A 15,381-nucleotide genomic window follows, 5' to 3' on the forward strand; every position below is an offset into this window, starting at 1 on the left:
GGTTTTGCAGAATGGGATGGAAGGAGAGTAGAGGGAGTTGAAAATAAGGCAGAAAACTTTCATAAACAGTCAGTCAGGGCTCAGCAGGCTGTAGCAAGAAACAAGGATCCCCTTCAAACCAGCTGACTGACCCTTCCTCCTCACTTTCAAAATAAAAAACACAGAGGGGGGAAAAACCCTTCTCAGCCTTCATGTTCTGAGGTCCTGGTGCTGCTCATGTTCTACGACAGGAGCTCAGTGAGCCTTTGCTTCAGTGTTTGGAGGCTTCAGACTCCTGAGATCTGTTATTACTGTTATCATCATTATATTTTATTTCAATGAGTAAATTGTTTTTATCCCAACCCATGAGGTTTCTTACTTTTCCCCTTCCAATTCTTTCCCCTGTTCCCCGGATGGGGTGGGAGAGTGAGAGAGCGACTGTGTTTGGCTGCAGCCCAAGGAGTGAAACCACCAGAGCTGCCAAACCAAAAACTAATCTGGTCTGTTTTATCTGTCTCACTCTTTTCAGATCTTCCCCCTCCAGCAACAAGGGAGAGGCCCCCAGGGTGTAAGACAGTGTTTGTTGGAGGACTGCCAGAAAATGGAACAGAGCAGATCATCATGGAAGTGTTTGAGCAGTGTGGGGAGGTCATCGCTATTCGGAAGAGTAAGAAGAATTTCTGTCACATCCGCTTTGCTGAGGAGTTCATGGTGGACAAGGCGCTTTATCTTTCTGGTATGTGCATCTCAGAATTCTGGGACAGAGATCATAGAATCCCAGACTGGTTTGGTGGGAAGGGACCTTAAAGCTCATCCAGTCCCAACCCCCCTGCCAGCAGCAGGGACACCTTCCACTAGACCAGGTTCCTCAAAGCCTCCTCCAACTACGGGTGGGGAGCAGCCACAGCTTCTCTGGCCAACCTGGGACACTGGCTCACCACCCTCACACCAAACAATTTCTTCCTCACATCTCAGCTCCATCTCCCCTCTGCCAGAGATGTACTGGCTTCTTTATAGTTACACCAATGGGCTTTGTTGCTATTGGAAGATTTGTCTGCTCTTGTGTTGGTTCATGTCTACTTCTACTGCTATTGCTTTTCTGCTTGTTCCTTGGTTGAACAGACCCACCCCCACCTCTCTCCACCCTCCTCCAAGGGACTTGGACAGAGCCACAAGGTCTCCCCTCAGCCTCCTTTGCTCCAGGCTCAACACCCCCAGTTCCCTCAGCCACAAGGGAACTCAGCACACTTGTGCTCCAGACCTTTCCCCAGCTCCGTTCCCTTCTCTGGACACGCTCCAGCACCTCCATGTCCTTGGAGTCCATGACCTTCTTGGACTCAGGGACCCAACACTGAACCCAGTGGCCTCACCAGTGCCCAGTGCAGGGGGAAGAGAACTTCCCTGGTCCTACTGGTCACACTGGTGCTGATCCAGGCCAGGATGCCCTTGGCCTTCTTGGCCACCTGGGCTACTCTTCAGTAAACTCTTCTGTTCAGGAGCTTTCTGGCTCTGTAGGAATGAGAGACAAGCACTGTTGGGTGGTTGGGGCTTACAGTAGGTCACCTGTCCTCTCTGAACACTGCAGGCTATCGCATCAGGCTGGGCTCCAGCACTGACAAGAAGGACACTGGGCGCCTGCACGTGGATTTTGCTCAGGCTCGGGACGATCTGTATGAGTGGGAGTGCAAGCAGAGGATGCTGGCCAGGGAGGAACGCCACCGCCGGAGGCTGGAGGAGGAACGCTTCCGCCCGCCCTCCCCGCCTCCTGTTGTCCATTACTCTGACCACGAGTGCAGCGTTGTCGCTGAGAAACTGAAAGGTAAGTGGTTCTGTGGGCCACCCTTCTTCTATGCAGATGCTGGGACTGAGAACTGCAGTGATGGTGCCATCTAGATCTTGCAGAGCCCATTTGCACTGAGCCCTCAACCTGCACACAGCACCTCTCCCAGTGCACCTCACCTTTCTCTTCTTCAGAATTGTCTTTTTGTATAAACAAACCCATACTTGAGGACAACAGTTTGTTCCAAAACCTTTTTATTCATGTTAAATTACTAATGTGAGTCCTAAGACCTTCTTTGAAGCCCAAGGCCCGTGTGTGACCTGATTCTTTTGAAGCTGGAGGATATTTTCCTTCGTGAAAGAGTACATCTGAATAGACATATGAAGTTTTCCAGTAGGTTTCTAGCAGTTGGACCTCCTCTTGGTGCACCTAAACAGATGGTTTACTCCATCAGCTTGATGTTAAGACTAACCTTCCTTTGTACAGCCTTGTATTCAGGTAATACCATACTTTGAAGAATTATTGTTAGCCACCCAGAATGAGTTGACTGTTGAAAGAACAGTTCAGTAATGTCAGGGAAAGGATCTGAAAACCACTCAGGTGACTCTGTCCTTCTATGATGTAAAGGTTTCTGTTCTTGCTGCAGATGACACAAAGTTCTTGGAAGCCATACAGACCTTACTGACCTGGATAGAACGTGGAGAAGTGAACAGGAGAACTGCCAACAACTTCTACTCCATGATCCAGTCGGCCAACAGTCACGTTCGCAGGCTGGTGAACGAGAAAGCAGCTCATGAGAAAGAGATGGAAGAAGCTAAAGAGAAATTCAAACTTGCTCTCTCAGGGATTCTGGTTCAGTGTGAGTAGTGTTTCTGTGCTGAATGTTGGTTGTCTGTTGTTGTAGGGAAGAAACTTAATTTCTAGAGCCTGGAAAGGGCTTGAGGAGAAGAAGTAGCAATTGCTTCTGTGCAGCTACAGCTGATTTCTGAGCTTAGATCATTAACTCGATAAAAATTTCTTGTGGTACTTTGATTGGAGTAATAAGAGTCCACATCTGGGGAGAGGAGAGAATGAATTCTTAATTTATTTCTTTATTTTCCTCTTTTAATGGTGGTCTGTTAGTAGTTCTGTCATCTTTTCAACTCCACCTCTGTGCACAGACAAGGTAAGTTCCTGGTAATGTGGTGCCTCGGCGAAGTGTGCAGGATTTATTCGCCAAAGGTAGGATGCAGCAAAGTGTTCCCCACACTCACAGCTGAAAACCTGGTGCAAAACAGCATTTCAAACCTGGGTCTTTCAAATCCCAGTACTTTATTAAACAAGGAAGAGGCATCATGGGCTGTATTAATTCCAAGATGTCATTTATAACAGTTCCTCAAACCTTTCACTGCCTCTTACACATCCTTTCTTTAGCAAGGCTGAGGATTTTTTTTGGAGTCCCTTGGCTAGGTTATGAACATTCTTAATTCTTGGTTTTATATTCGATAATTTTGGCTGGTACTTGTTTGATACTTGATTTTTTTTAATTATTTAAAAAAAAAAATTCTGCTCATGGTAAAAAATATGAGCTCATGGTCCAAAGGGAAATACAGTAAGTACTGCAGAGTCAGTAGTAATAGGCAGTAGCACACAACTCCTCTCTATAAAACACCCACTGGTATCTCAGCTACTCTTGGGTTAATCTAAGTAGCAGAGATCTGATTTTATTTTGTAAGAATTACACCTACTGCAACATAATATGTGGAAAAATAAGAATAAAAATTAAAAAACCCAAACTAACAAAAAAAACAATGAGGTAGATGTGCTTTCTGCTGTCGGGTGGGTTCTCATCCCAGCAGAGGCACTTGGTATTTCCCAAAAACTCTGCAAATTTTCTAGAAAAGATATTTTTAGAAGGAATAAAACCTCAGGAATAAAAAATAGTTGGTGGCTGATGCCAGAATCCTGGTTCTGTAGTATCCACGGGTGGGATGTCGTCGTGCTCCGGCTGTTCTCTGGGACCACGCCTGCAGGACAGGGGAACATCCAAAGTGCCAGTTGTGCTTAATCATCCCATTTCAGAGAGCAAGTGGGACCCAGCTGTACTTGTTACACTCACAGGCAGCTGTGCTGCCTTTCTCCCAGTCCAGAGCAGATACTGGTTTTCCAGTTGATCATTACTCTGTGGAGTGTTTGAAAGTGGCCTGGTGAGGTCCCAGCTTTTCTTTCCAGGCACAGAATCCCTTTTCAGCACAGTACAAGTGTTTTAAGAAAAGGTTAGCCAAACCACCTACCTGATTCCACTTTTTTACTCCTTTACTCCTCTCGTGTTCGCTCTCTCTGGATGATATTCTGGCCTGATTTGATCCTACAGTCGAGCAGATAGTGGCCGTGTACCATTCTGCCTCCAAACAAAAAGCTTGGGACCATTTCACGAAAGCTCAGCGTAAGAACATCAGCGTGTGGTGCAAACAAGCAGAGGTTGGTAATTTAATTTTGTATTTTTTAATTGTGTTAGATCCTCCAGCACAGTTTCTTTCATGGCAGGATATTGATGTTAAGTTTGCACGATGCTCGCGTGGATAACAAACCCCTTAATTCACAGTGTGAGATGGGAGTTACTCAGTCGTCTCTTGCCTTACAGGTAATACATTTTTCTCTTGGTGTTTGTGTGCCTAGTGGCAATATATTGAGATCTTTATGCTGATTCAAGTTGTGCACCCTAATAATAATTATTATTATTATTATTGATCTGTTTTCTGCTGGTTTTGATGTTAAAACAAGAGGGATTTCTAGGGAGATGTTAAAAAACAACCAACCAACCAACCAAAACAACAAACCCAAAAGCATCATCAGAGACCTGTTTTATCCCATTTATCATCAGAAACCTGTTTTATCCCATTTTTATTGACAGAGTTGAGAGGTGGGAGATAACTGCAACTGGACAGTCTGGGAAACTTGAAGGAGAGTGTTCTTATATTTGTGTATTTATCCCACGTGGCGGCGTTGCCAGTGAAATCCAGGATTTAAAAGCAGTGACAAGGATGGGGCTTGATGGAAGAAGGCTTGTCATTTTTATGAGGGCAGGGGGTGACAGGACAAGGGGTGATGGCTTGAAAGTGTCAGAGGGGAGATGGAGATGAGATGTGAGGAAGAAATTGTTTGGTGTGAGGGTGGTGAGCCAGTGTCCCAGGTTGGGCAGAGAAGCTGTGGCTGCTCCTCCCTGGAAGTGTTCTCGGCCAGGTTGGATGAGGCTTTGAGCAACCTCTGACATCTGCTCCACCATGGACCTCCATGGGCTGCAGGGGGACAGCCTGCCTCACCATGGACCTCCATGGGCTGCAGGGGGACATCCTGCCTCACCATGGTCTTCACCACAAGTTCCAGGGGAATCTCTGCTCCGGTGCCTGGAACACCTCCTCTCCCTCCTTCTATGGACCTCCATGGGCTGCAGGGGGACAGCCTGCCTCACCATGATCTTCACCACGGGCTGCAGGGGAATCTCTGCTTCAGTGCTTGGAGCACCTCCCCTCCCTCCTTCTTCCCTGACCTTGGTGTCTGCAGAGCTGTTCCTCTCACATCTTCTCACTCCTCTCTCCAGCTGCAGTTGCAAAGGTGTTTTTTGGGTTTTTTTTTCCCCTTCTTAACCTCCCAGAGGTCCTTGCATGGTCACTGATGGGCTCAGCCCTGTCCAGCAGTGGGTTCTTCTTGGAACCAAGTTTTCTGTTTGGTTCTGTTAGGTTACTTCTCTTAGGAACTTTCATATGGGACATCTTTCATTGGATGGAGTTACTCAAAGCCCCTGTCCAACCTTGAACACTTCCAGGCATGGTGTATCCACAACTTCTGTGGGCAACCTGCTCCAGTATCTCACCACCTTCCTTGTAAATAATTTCTTCCTTGTGTCCAGTGGAAACCTCCCCTCTTGAAGTTTAAAGCCATCACCCCTTGTCCTGTCACTACAGACCATGGTCAAAAGTTTCTCTGTGTCTTGTGAACTACGTGAGAAAAACACAGAACCATGGGAAGAGGGACCTGAACCTCATGAGGTTCAACAAGGCCAAGTGCAAGGTCCTGTACCTGGATCAGGGCAACCTTCAGTATCAATACAGGTTGGGGATGATAGGATGGAGGACAGCCCTGCTGAGGAGGGCTTGGTAGTACTGGTGGGTGAAAAACTGGCCACCTTCCCACATAACTGAGAAGAATCTGTAGAGTTGGAGAACACCCAGCTAGTGGTAAAAAGCAGATGATCATGCTCCTGTTCTTTCCTGCTTACTGAGATGAGTGACTAGGACTGGGGTGGGAGCACTCTCTCCATTTGGAGCTGTCTCTTGTTCCAAGGTAAGTTCTCCCCGATGGGAAGAGGCTTTGAGACCACTGCTGAGGCTTCTTCCAGGAGGACTTGTTGCTGGGTTCAACCTGTTGGTCTCCCCCAGCTTAGGATCTTCTCTTAAAGGAAGGTGGACCCATAAGATGCATCTTGGTACAACTTTTGGCAGAATTGAATCCTCTGGGTCACCACATCAGAGGAAAACCTGGTGGGCAGCTCAGATCTGCCTTGCTCTTGCCCTTTCCCAGTTGATGTCCATTCATCCAGGCTGAAAACATGGTGTCCATTCATCTTGGCTGCTCTTAGTGGACGTGTGGTTGGTTCTGGCAAGCAGAGTTTTTCAAAATTTCAAGCCATTAGAGTAAAATCTACAAAGAGTTGGACATGAGAAGCCTGAAATCTTCTGTATCTTTTCTCCTGTGGCTGTTTCTGTATCACCCAAGTGAAGTTGTGTTCAGTTGGCATCAGGTAGGGACACCTGGCCACCTGTGCTAGCTTCTAGTAAGTATTCCTGACACCTCCATCTCCTTGGATGACCCACTGTTGTTTCTGAGTGTTGCTTGTCCTGCTCTGTAGAGGGATGAAGAGGCTGAGCTGGGGGTTTCCTTGCCTTGGAAATGCGTTTCCATCCAGGAGCAGAGGATGGAGCAGGGTATCTTGTCTGGAGGAGCTGGTGGGGTTGGCTGGCTCTGCCTGGGCAAGGTGAATGGAGCAGAAAGGAAGGAGCTGGGGTGGCTCAGGGGCCAGCGTAGGAGGTAACATCTTTGCTCCTTTCTGATCCCTGATGTGGACCAAGGCTGTGACAGAGAGCAGAGAAGATCCCCACAGCTGGAGGGAGAGTCATGGTCAGGGGGAGAAGGGAGAGAAGCACGGGGGGGGACACATCACCAGTGAAGAAGGTGCTGTCATAGGTGGATTATTAAGAGAAATCATCATTGTGGGATTAACTAACAGGGTTTTATTGATGATTAAGTGATGATCAAATGAGAACTGGTCAATGACTGAATGATCATTAAACAGTAATCAAATGGTGAATATCAGTGATATCAGAATATGCAAATGAGTGCTGCCCAGTGCAGCTGCTCAGCACCCGCTGGCCGATGCCCAGCCTGTCCCAGCCAGCGACCCCGGAGCAGAGACAGATCTCCTCTCCCATTGGCAGAGCCAAATGCCAATTAGGGGGTTGCTAATTACTGTGCTTCCCCCCTCCCAGTCCTTTGCACTTGCAGACTGGCAAAACAGGGGGACCTTGGACTTCCAGCAGCGACTGAAAACATCAGCACCTGCTCAACATTCTTCTCCTAACAAATCCCAACTGAACCTAAACCACAGCTCTTCTGGCTGCTGAGAGAAAATTAACCCTGTCCTAGTGGAACCAGGACAGCAGGGCAGGTGTGGGGAGGGGGCTCACCAGGAAACTTCACTGGTCCAAACTAAACCATGGCTCAGTGCCTGCCTTGCGGCAAGGAGCAGAAGGGAGATGGTTGAGTCAGTAATACCAGTAGCGTTGACAGGTTGATTCACACTTGATACTGTCCTTGATCTAATAGTCTGTGCCAAATTGTTGGGGTTTTTTGGGGGGTTTTGGGGATTTTTTTATCATTTCTTTTCTTGTATCATGGAGTTGCATTATGCAGACTTAGATTTCGGCATCTTTTTATCCAGCCCCATCTGTTCCTTGTTACCTGTATTTAAAAAACCCCCCTCTACCTTCTGAACCTTAGGAAATTCGTAACATTCATAATGATGAACTCATGGGTATTCGAAGAGAGGAGGAAATGGAAATGTCTGATGAAGAAATAGAAGATCCACCAGAGATGAAAGAAACAGAAGAATCAGGTAAAATCTCCTCTCAGTCTCCTCCAGGCTGAACAAACCAAGTGACTTCAGCTTCTCCTCATATGGCTTCTCCTCCAAACCCTTCCCCAATGTTGTGTCCCTCCTCTGGACACTCTCCAGCAGCTTTAGATCCTGTTTCTCCTGGACACGGGTGAATATTAGTCCACCCTTTTGAAATATGTAGATGTGCAGAGTGGGGTCCAACACATCTTCACTGACTGGGAAAAATGAGTGGGGGCAATTAGGTGAAGCTCACTCCAAATCCACTCTCACCCATGCAGCATCTCTTCTGTCCTCCCTGTCCTCTGAGTACAGTGTGTGGGTCCCAGGCAAACAAACCTCCACGTGCTGTGGCCATGGCCCAAGTCCCAGAGGTTAATAGCAAGGCTGTGAGATGTCAGGGTATGTCCTACACATCGTGGGTATGGTTTGAAACCTGCTCAAGCTGTCTTTGCAGCCATAACGTTTATAGAAACCCTCTCCTGAATTTATCAAGCCCTGTGTGGACACCAGAGTGATGCAGGTGTTTCATGTCATGACTGGATGGAGATGTTCTCCTGGCTGAAGGTGCCAGTGGAACCTGTCCCAGAGTTTTTAAGCTTCGCTGGTTAGGAAACTTGCTTCCTTTCCAGCTTGGTCATTTCACCCCAACCTATTCTTTCACTTCTTTTTGGTTTTTTTCCTTCCAACTTGTATCCTGCATTCACCACTGAGAGATGCTCTTTCTCCAGAGTTGCTTGTTTTCTAAATAGGTGTTGGAAAAAGTAGTTGGGAGATATTCTTTTTGGTACTCTGGGTTTGTAACTGGGCAGTGGGAGCTACAGAACCACTGTGAGCTGGGGGGAAAGCACCCAGGGACTTCTTGCCCCAAGTTCTTTGAACTTTTGATCCCTCCCTACCTTGTTCTCCAGCGCTGGTATCACAAGTGGAAGCTCTGAAAGAAGAAAATGACAGTCTGCGCTGGCAGCTGGATGCCTACAGGAACGAGGTGGAGCTGCTAAAGCAGGAGCAAGGCAAAGCAAGCAGGGATGAAGACACAACCAAGGAGCAGCAGATGAAGCTTCTCCAGCAGGCTCTGCAAGGGATGCAGAAGGTGGGCCTGGACTTTTCTATAGCTACAACCTTTGCTACAAAGGTAGAGGGGCTGTGATGTGGAGCAGAAACACAAACAAAAACATTTTGGTTTTCAGTGGGATCAAAACTTTCTGTCATTTCCAGTGTCACCAAAAAAAGCCCAACCAAATGTTCAGAGCTGATAAGTCACATGGAAACAATCTGTAGCTTATGGATTCCTTGTGTGCTCTTTGCTTGACCACACTGTGACTTCTGAAATGCTGAGTCTGTGCTTAACCTGCTCCCTAACTGTGTGAGATCCTGGTTACCAGCGTGAGCAAGACAGCGGGCAATCCCAAGCTTGCTTTTTGACATATTTTCTGAACTTTACTGGGCTTTTATTCTCATGGAAATGAGTAGGGCATGGCTTTTTCTTTGGGATTTCCCTGGGCTGAATCTCCAGTGGTTTGGGTCCTCACAAACCCTTGGGATATGAAGGCAGACTGATAACCAAGCGTATTATAGAGCATATACTAGTTCAGGTAAACCCTTTGTTAAGGTACGAACCTTCAGCAATGCTGTGGTCCTTCTTTGGATGAACCTGGCCTGGCCTCAAGTTGCACCAGGGGAGGTTTAGATTGGATATGACAAAAAACTTCTGTACTGAAAAGAGTGGTCAGATATTGGAACAGGCTGCCCAGGGAAGTGGTGGAGTCACCAGCCCTGGAGGTGTTCAGAAAACATGTAGACATGGCACTTCAGGACATGGTTTAGTGGTGTTGGACTTGATCTTAAAGGTCTTTGTGAAGACCTTTATATACTTAGCAGGAGGTAAAAGGCAGGTTAAGAACTGAGTTTATCTTTTCTCTTCCAGCATCTTTTGAAAGTACAGGAGGAATACAAAAAGAGAGAAGCTGAGCTAGAAAAAGTGAGAGAAGAAAAACTGAAAATAGAAACGTTATTAGAAAACCTTAAGGAGCAGGTATGTGCTGTCCCACTGCTTCTTTATTCTCAGCAGTAAACACAGTTCTTGGATTTCATGGTCCATCATAAGTGCAGTGAAGGACAGGAGATGCCTAGCCTTGGCTTAGGAGCAGTTGTCTTTGGAAAGCTAAAAAAAATTAGCTGCCAAATTGGAGGATGTATATCAATAATGAACTTGCTGATTGCTTCATGGACCAGTGAGATAATCTACATGAGTATAAATAAAAGATTAAACTTTCATTTTACAGTATACAATGGTATTGCAGCTGAAACATGTTTTTCTTCAACCTGAAATATGTTTTTCTTCAACCTGAGCTTTAAAAGATTAAAAAAAAAAAGGTGTTTTGATTATCAAACATTGATTTTTAGATTTGTCTTTTAGGGCTGGGTTTTGATCTGACCTCCATAAAACACTATTTTTTTTTTCAGTGTTATGATATTCATATGCTTGGTGGATTTATTCTAAACATCAAGACATACTGCTGCTGCTCAGGTGTGATCCACTCTGTCTTTTGCTTTTGCATCTACAACTTGCTTGGTCCTCTCCTCTATAGCACAGATACAAATCTACAGGATAGACAGGAAATTACACAGCACTTCTCAGTGGGGACTGTAGAGCCAAATCTTTGGTCTTATCACAGATTTTTAATCTTTAGCTCCACTTTTTTGTGCCATGAAGTAGGGAAGATGATAAACATCTTTCTAGTAACTACAAATGGCTTTGTGTCTTGGTAATCTTCAGTGCCTGATATCAAAGAACAAAAATAATAGATAATAAAATAAGTAATCTTTATTTTTCTTTGTTCATATACAGCAGAATATAGCAGATGAAGAGGACAAGGAGAGAGACACAAATGATTGTCAAGGGAATGTAAGTCTAAGAGGTTTTTTTCCTGCTGCTTTAGTCACAGTATCTTACAGAGGGAATTAATGATGCCTCATTAGAAAATGAGCAATTTTTTCAAGTCTGATTTATTGTGAATGTCTAAGTGTGGTACATACAGATTAAAAATCATCGTTACCCGTTCCTAGCAGCTTCTGGCTGGATGGACAAGTAGGTAATTGCAACACTGCGGTGTAGAAATGGGTTTTGATGTGCCAGAGAATTTGTTGGGCTGTCATTTGAACTCACCTTCGACAGGATCTGTTGGATCCCTGAGAGGAAGCAGTTGGTGTGTTTCCATCATAACGCTGCTGGCTGAACTGGGATCCCTGTGTCAGCCTGAAGTTTACTCCGTTTCCACGGTGTAAATCTTTACTTTCTCCTGCAGAAGCAAATTATAACCTGCTCAGGCCAGGGCTGCACAGTCCTGTGTAGCTGAGGGTTGCACTGGCATAAGAAGCTGAGCAAACCCAAGGGACTTTAATTCTGTCCTTGTTACTGGCCCAAGTCCAGTCCATTTCACTGGTGACTGGAGGCTGTTTCCATTTATAGCTGTCTGTAGCTCTCAGACCACTGGAATTCCACATCAAACTTAGGAATAAAAGGAAGTCCTGCTTTTAATGCATCCACTGAGTCTTTGCATCACTGGCAGCCTTGTGTTTATTTTGAGGGATAATAAATTATGTAAAATTCTTTTTAAAGTCCCTACCACAAACTCAAGTCAAGGACAGTCTGATCCTAAACCCTGTGCAGCCATTGGGTGCTGGATTAAACCTATTGCCTCAATTCAAGCCTCTGAAAAATAAACATCTGCCTCTGAATTAGTCACTGCAAGGCTTTTTCTGGTCTGTTTGCCCTTCTGTTGTTTAAAATAAGGCCCCTTTTTAGGGCAAACAGGGCTGATAAAAGTTTCTGTTGGGGCATCTTGCTGAACTTCATGGGTTTTTAATCTGGTTTGATAATTCAGACGCAGGGGCGTGGACTTTGGTGGAAGCATTTTGCAAAATAAACAGTAGATCAATGACTCACAGGACCAGGAAAACAAAAATACAGACTCTGGTGAGTCTGATGAGCTGCTGTTTGATGTGTAGGAGTGTCTGCTGTGCTGCTGGTGTGTGGAACAATCCCTCTGGGTTGTTTTTTTTCCAGGAGAGCAGTGCAGGCAGAGTTTGTGCGTGCAGCCAGGAGAAGGAATGTCCAGTTGAGAAGACATTGAGCAATAGTCCTGTGAAATCTGAACGAGAAGTTCTCTTAGTTGGTAAGTTCTTTGAAAGTTCTTTTGAAGTTGGTGAGTTCTTGGTGATGATGCTGGAGACCTGAATTGAGTGGAGGTTACTTCAAGGTGGCCTCACAACTCCCTCTGGCCACCTCTTGGTTCCTTTGGTTATGTCAATGGAGGTGGGAGTCCTGGAACCAAGGAAAGGCTCAAGCTTTGGTGGGGTCAGGGTTTCACCTTGGGCATTGCTCACCTTTTGGTCAACACCACAGACATGTAAAGTGGATTTGGTGTGAGTGAAAGTCCAGGTCAGCATGTACTGGGATGCTGGTTGCTCTTCTGGGAGGCATCAGGGAGAGGGTCTGTCTTCATTCCCTTAGAGCCTGATGAGGATGATGCGAGGGCTGGAGCAGCTCTGCTGTGAGGACAGGCTGAGAGAGTTGGGGCTGGAGAAGAGAAGGCTCCAGGGAGACCTTCTAGTGGCCTCCCAGTACCTGAAGGGGCTCCAGGAAGGTGGGGAGGGACTTTGGCCAAGGGCAGGGAGTGACAGAACAAGGGGTGATGGCTTGAAAGTGGCAGAGGGGAGATGGAGCTGAGATGTGAGGAAGAAATTGTTTGGTGTGAGGGTGGTGAGCCAGTGCCCCAGGTTGGCCAGAGAAGCTGTGGCTGCTCCTCCCTGGAAGTGTTTGTGGCCAGGCTGGATGAGGCTTTGAGCAACCTGGTCTAGTGGAAGGTGTCCCTGCTGCTGGGACACTGGGTAGCTGTGGATTTTCTGGAGCATTGAAAAGAAGGAATGGGAATCCTTGTCTTGATGGGACAAGTAGTTCATTGTCACTCAGCTGAGTTCTCTTTAGCCATCCCTTCTACATCTGATTTGAGAGTAACAGTAAATCCTTAGATTGGATCCCTCTGTGCTGGGGCAGTTGTAAGAGAGCTGGTGTTCTCAGCTGGTGTTCTCAGCTGGCTCTTATCTCCTGAGAATAATATTTGTGGTGTTCCTTTCTCCAGGAATAATTTCAACGTTTCTTCATGTGCATCCGTTTGGAGCAAGCATAGAGTACATCTGTTCCTACCTGCAACGTCTGGACAGCAAAGTAGGTGAACCAACACTTCCAGTTCCTGAGCCAGCCTGGGCTGGGCTGTGTTTAATGTCCTGGGTATGTTTGGTTTGTGTGGCTGGTTAAGAGCTTCACTCATTCCCTGGGAATGGTGCTGGGGTTGGACGGTAAGAACTGCTGTGGGGTAACTGGAATAATTTGCTGGAAGAGTAGCTGAGGGAACTGGGGTTGTTGAACCTGGAGAAAAGGAGGCTGAGGGGAGACCTTCTGGCTCTGTCCAAGTCCCTTGGAGGAGGGTGGGGAGAGGTGGGGGTGGGTCTGTTCAACCAAGGCCCAAGGGACAGGACAAGAGGAAATGGGCTCCAGTTGTGGCCAGGGCAGTTGAGATGGGATGTGAGGAAGAATTTCTTTGCTGAAAGGGTTCTGAGGCATTGGAAGGGGTTGCCCAGGGCAGTGGTGGAGTCCCCATCCCTGGAGGGATTGAAGAGTCGTGTAGACACAGTGCTGAGGGACATGGGTTAGTCATAGGGGACTGGTCAGTGTTGGGTTCATGGTTGGACTCGATGAGCTTCAAGGGCTTTTCCAATCCAGGCCATGCTGGGATTCTGTGAAGAGGACAAAGGAAAGATTGAACTTCCTCAGAGTCAGAGAATGGTTTGTGTTGGGAGGGACCTTTAAAGATCATCTTGACCACCCCCTTGCCATGGACAGGGACTTCTTTGACTGGCTCACGTTGCTCAAAGCAACCCAGCTTCTGGCTTAGCCCTTACACAGCTGGTCGTGAACCGAAATGCAGTTGAAGGTGATGTTCTCACTGCAGATCTTTCATGTGTAAAACCCTTTGACAGCAGCTGCATTTTGCAGCCCTGAATCCCATCTTTAAAACCTCCATCTGAAATGGATTTTTGTTTATTCTCTTTCGGTTTGCTGCCTTTGTTTCCCTCAACCTTCTGACTTGTAAGGAGAAGAGCGAACCACCCGCCTCTCGCAGGCTGTTTATGATGACCTCTGCGTGCCACTGTTTGTATATATTCTCTCCAAACTAAACAGTCATCTTGGTTTTGTGGCTCTGAGCAAAGTTTTTCTGTGTTTCTGCTCTCGTGGCCCTTCACTCAGCTTTTCTGTCCCTGTTTTGATCCTGTCAGTGAAGTCAGGAGGGTGCTGTGCAAGGACAAGAACGTCAGCACTGAATCACAATCTCCACTCCAGGGGTCTGTGCTAATTGGAGGGATCGAGTCCTGGGTGCAGGGGTCAAGAAGGACAATAACAAGAGCAGCACTCGCTTGTTTTCCTTGATAACAACACAAAGCTGCTGTTTCCCACAGTATTTCTCTGGCTTCAAGCTCCTTTTCAAACAGGGAGGGACCGTGCCAAAGCTTTTTGGATGTTCAAGGAAATTACATCTCACTCCTCTACTGCACCATTCTTTGGTTGTCTTTAAAGTCCCCCAGGAGCAGGAGACTCACCAGCATGGGAATCATCTCTTGTCATTGGAACTTTTTCAACTGCTTTTGTTTATAACTTACTGTTTAATTTCCCCCCCCCATTCTCTGGCATGGGTTTTCCAGGCTCTCTCCAGCCTTTTATAAAGACATATCTAATAATTTATCTTCTCATTCTAGTTTGGAATTTGTCTATGAGGCAAACAGCTGCCTTGAGGTTTTTTTTGGAGCTCCGACAGAAATGCCATCATATCATTTCTCTGACTTCTGGCACTTCCTCTTTGGGATCTCCAGTGGAGAAGACGACTACTGGAAGTTTCCACAACAAGCTTGCTGACTTGCACAGGTCTTTTCTCCTTTCAAAAGACCTCCTCCAAACAACCTACTTGTTCTCCAGGTTACATCTTGGCTCTTTTCTCTCCCTCTTGATGATTGCAGGAGCTAGGTAGGAGTTGAGGGTGTTGCTTTTAAAATCTATCAGATCTTTGGCTTTGAGGTGGGGCAGCACTTGAGAGCAGTACCTGGTTTTCTGGAAGCTGCCAGCAGGAAAAGAAGAGGGAATATGGAAGAGGGAATATCTTTCCCCTGTTCCCTGCTCATCAATCTCACCAAGAAGACCAGCAGGTCATCAGACCTAAGATGAGAGAAATTAAAGTGCAGAAATTAAGATCAAAGGTGCTTTGAAGCCACGAAACAGTCCTTACAGAAAGTCTCTGTAGCACTGTCTCCGGTGGTGTGACCTCCAGGTCTTGTACCTTGGCTCTGCTTGAGCAACTCCTGTGCTGTTAGAGATGTGGTAACTGCGTGTCCTGGTGTGTGTCTGGGCCAGAGCTGG

General features: G+C 46.5%; 1 protein-coding gene across 1 annotated transcript; it reads left to right on the top strand.

The window, feature by feature from the left end:
- Positions 1-508: 508 nt before the first annotated feature.
- On the top strand, positions 509-13,140 carry ENOX2 (ecto-NOX disulfide-thiol exchanger 2; the record flags this gene model as incomplete). Its single annotated transcript, XM_010169054.1, has 10 exons — positions 509-715; positions 1,565-1,798; positions 2,406-2,618; positions 4,113-4,219; positions 7,796-7,910; positions 8,822-9,003; positions 9,838-9,945; positions 10,762-10,818; positions 11,980-12,088; positions 13,055-13,140. Coding segments are annotated over 10 exons (1,418 nt in total), but the record flags the coding sequence as incomplete, so codon positions are not given.
- Positions 13,141-15,381: the final 2,241 nt, after the last annotated feature.

Source organism: Antrostomus carolinensis, unplaced genomic scaffold (assembly GCF_000700745.2).
Source record: "Antrostomus carolinensis isolate BGI_N321 unplaced genomic scaffold, ASM70074v2 scaffold21665, whole genome shotgun sequence".
Taxonomy (NCBI): domain Eukaryota; kingdom Metazoa; phylum Chordata; class Aves; order Caprimulgiformes; family Caprimulgidae; genus Antrostomus; species Antrostomus carolinensis.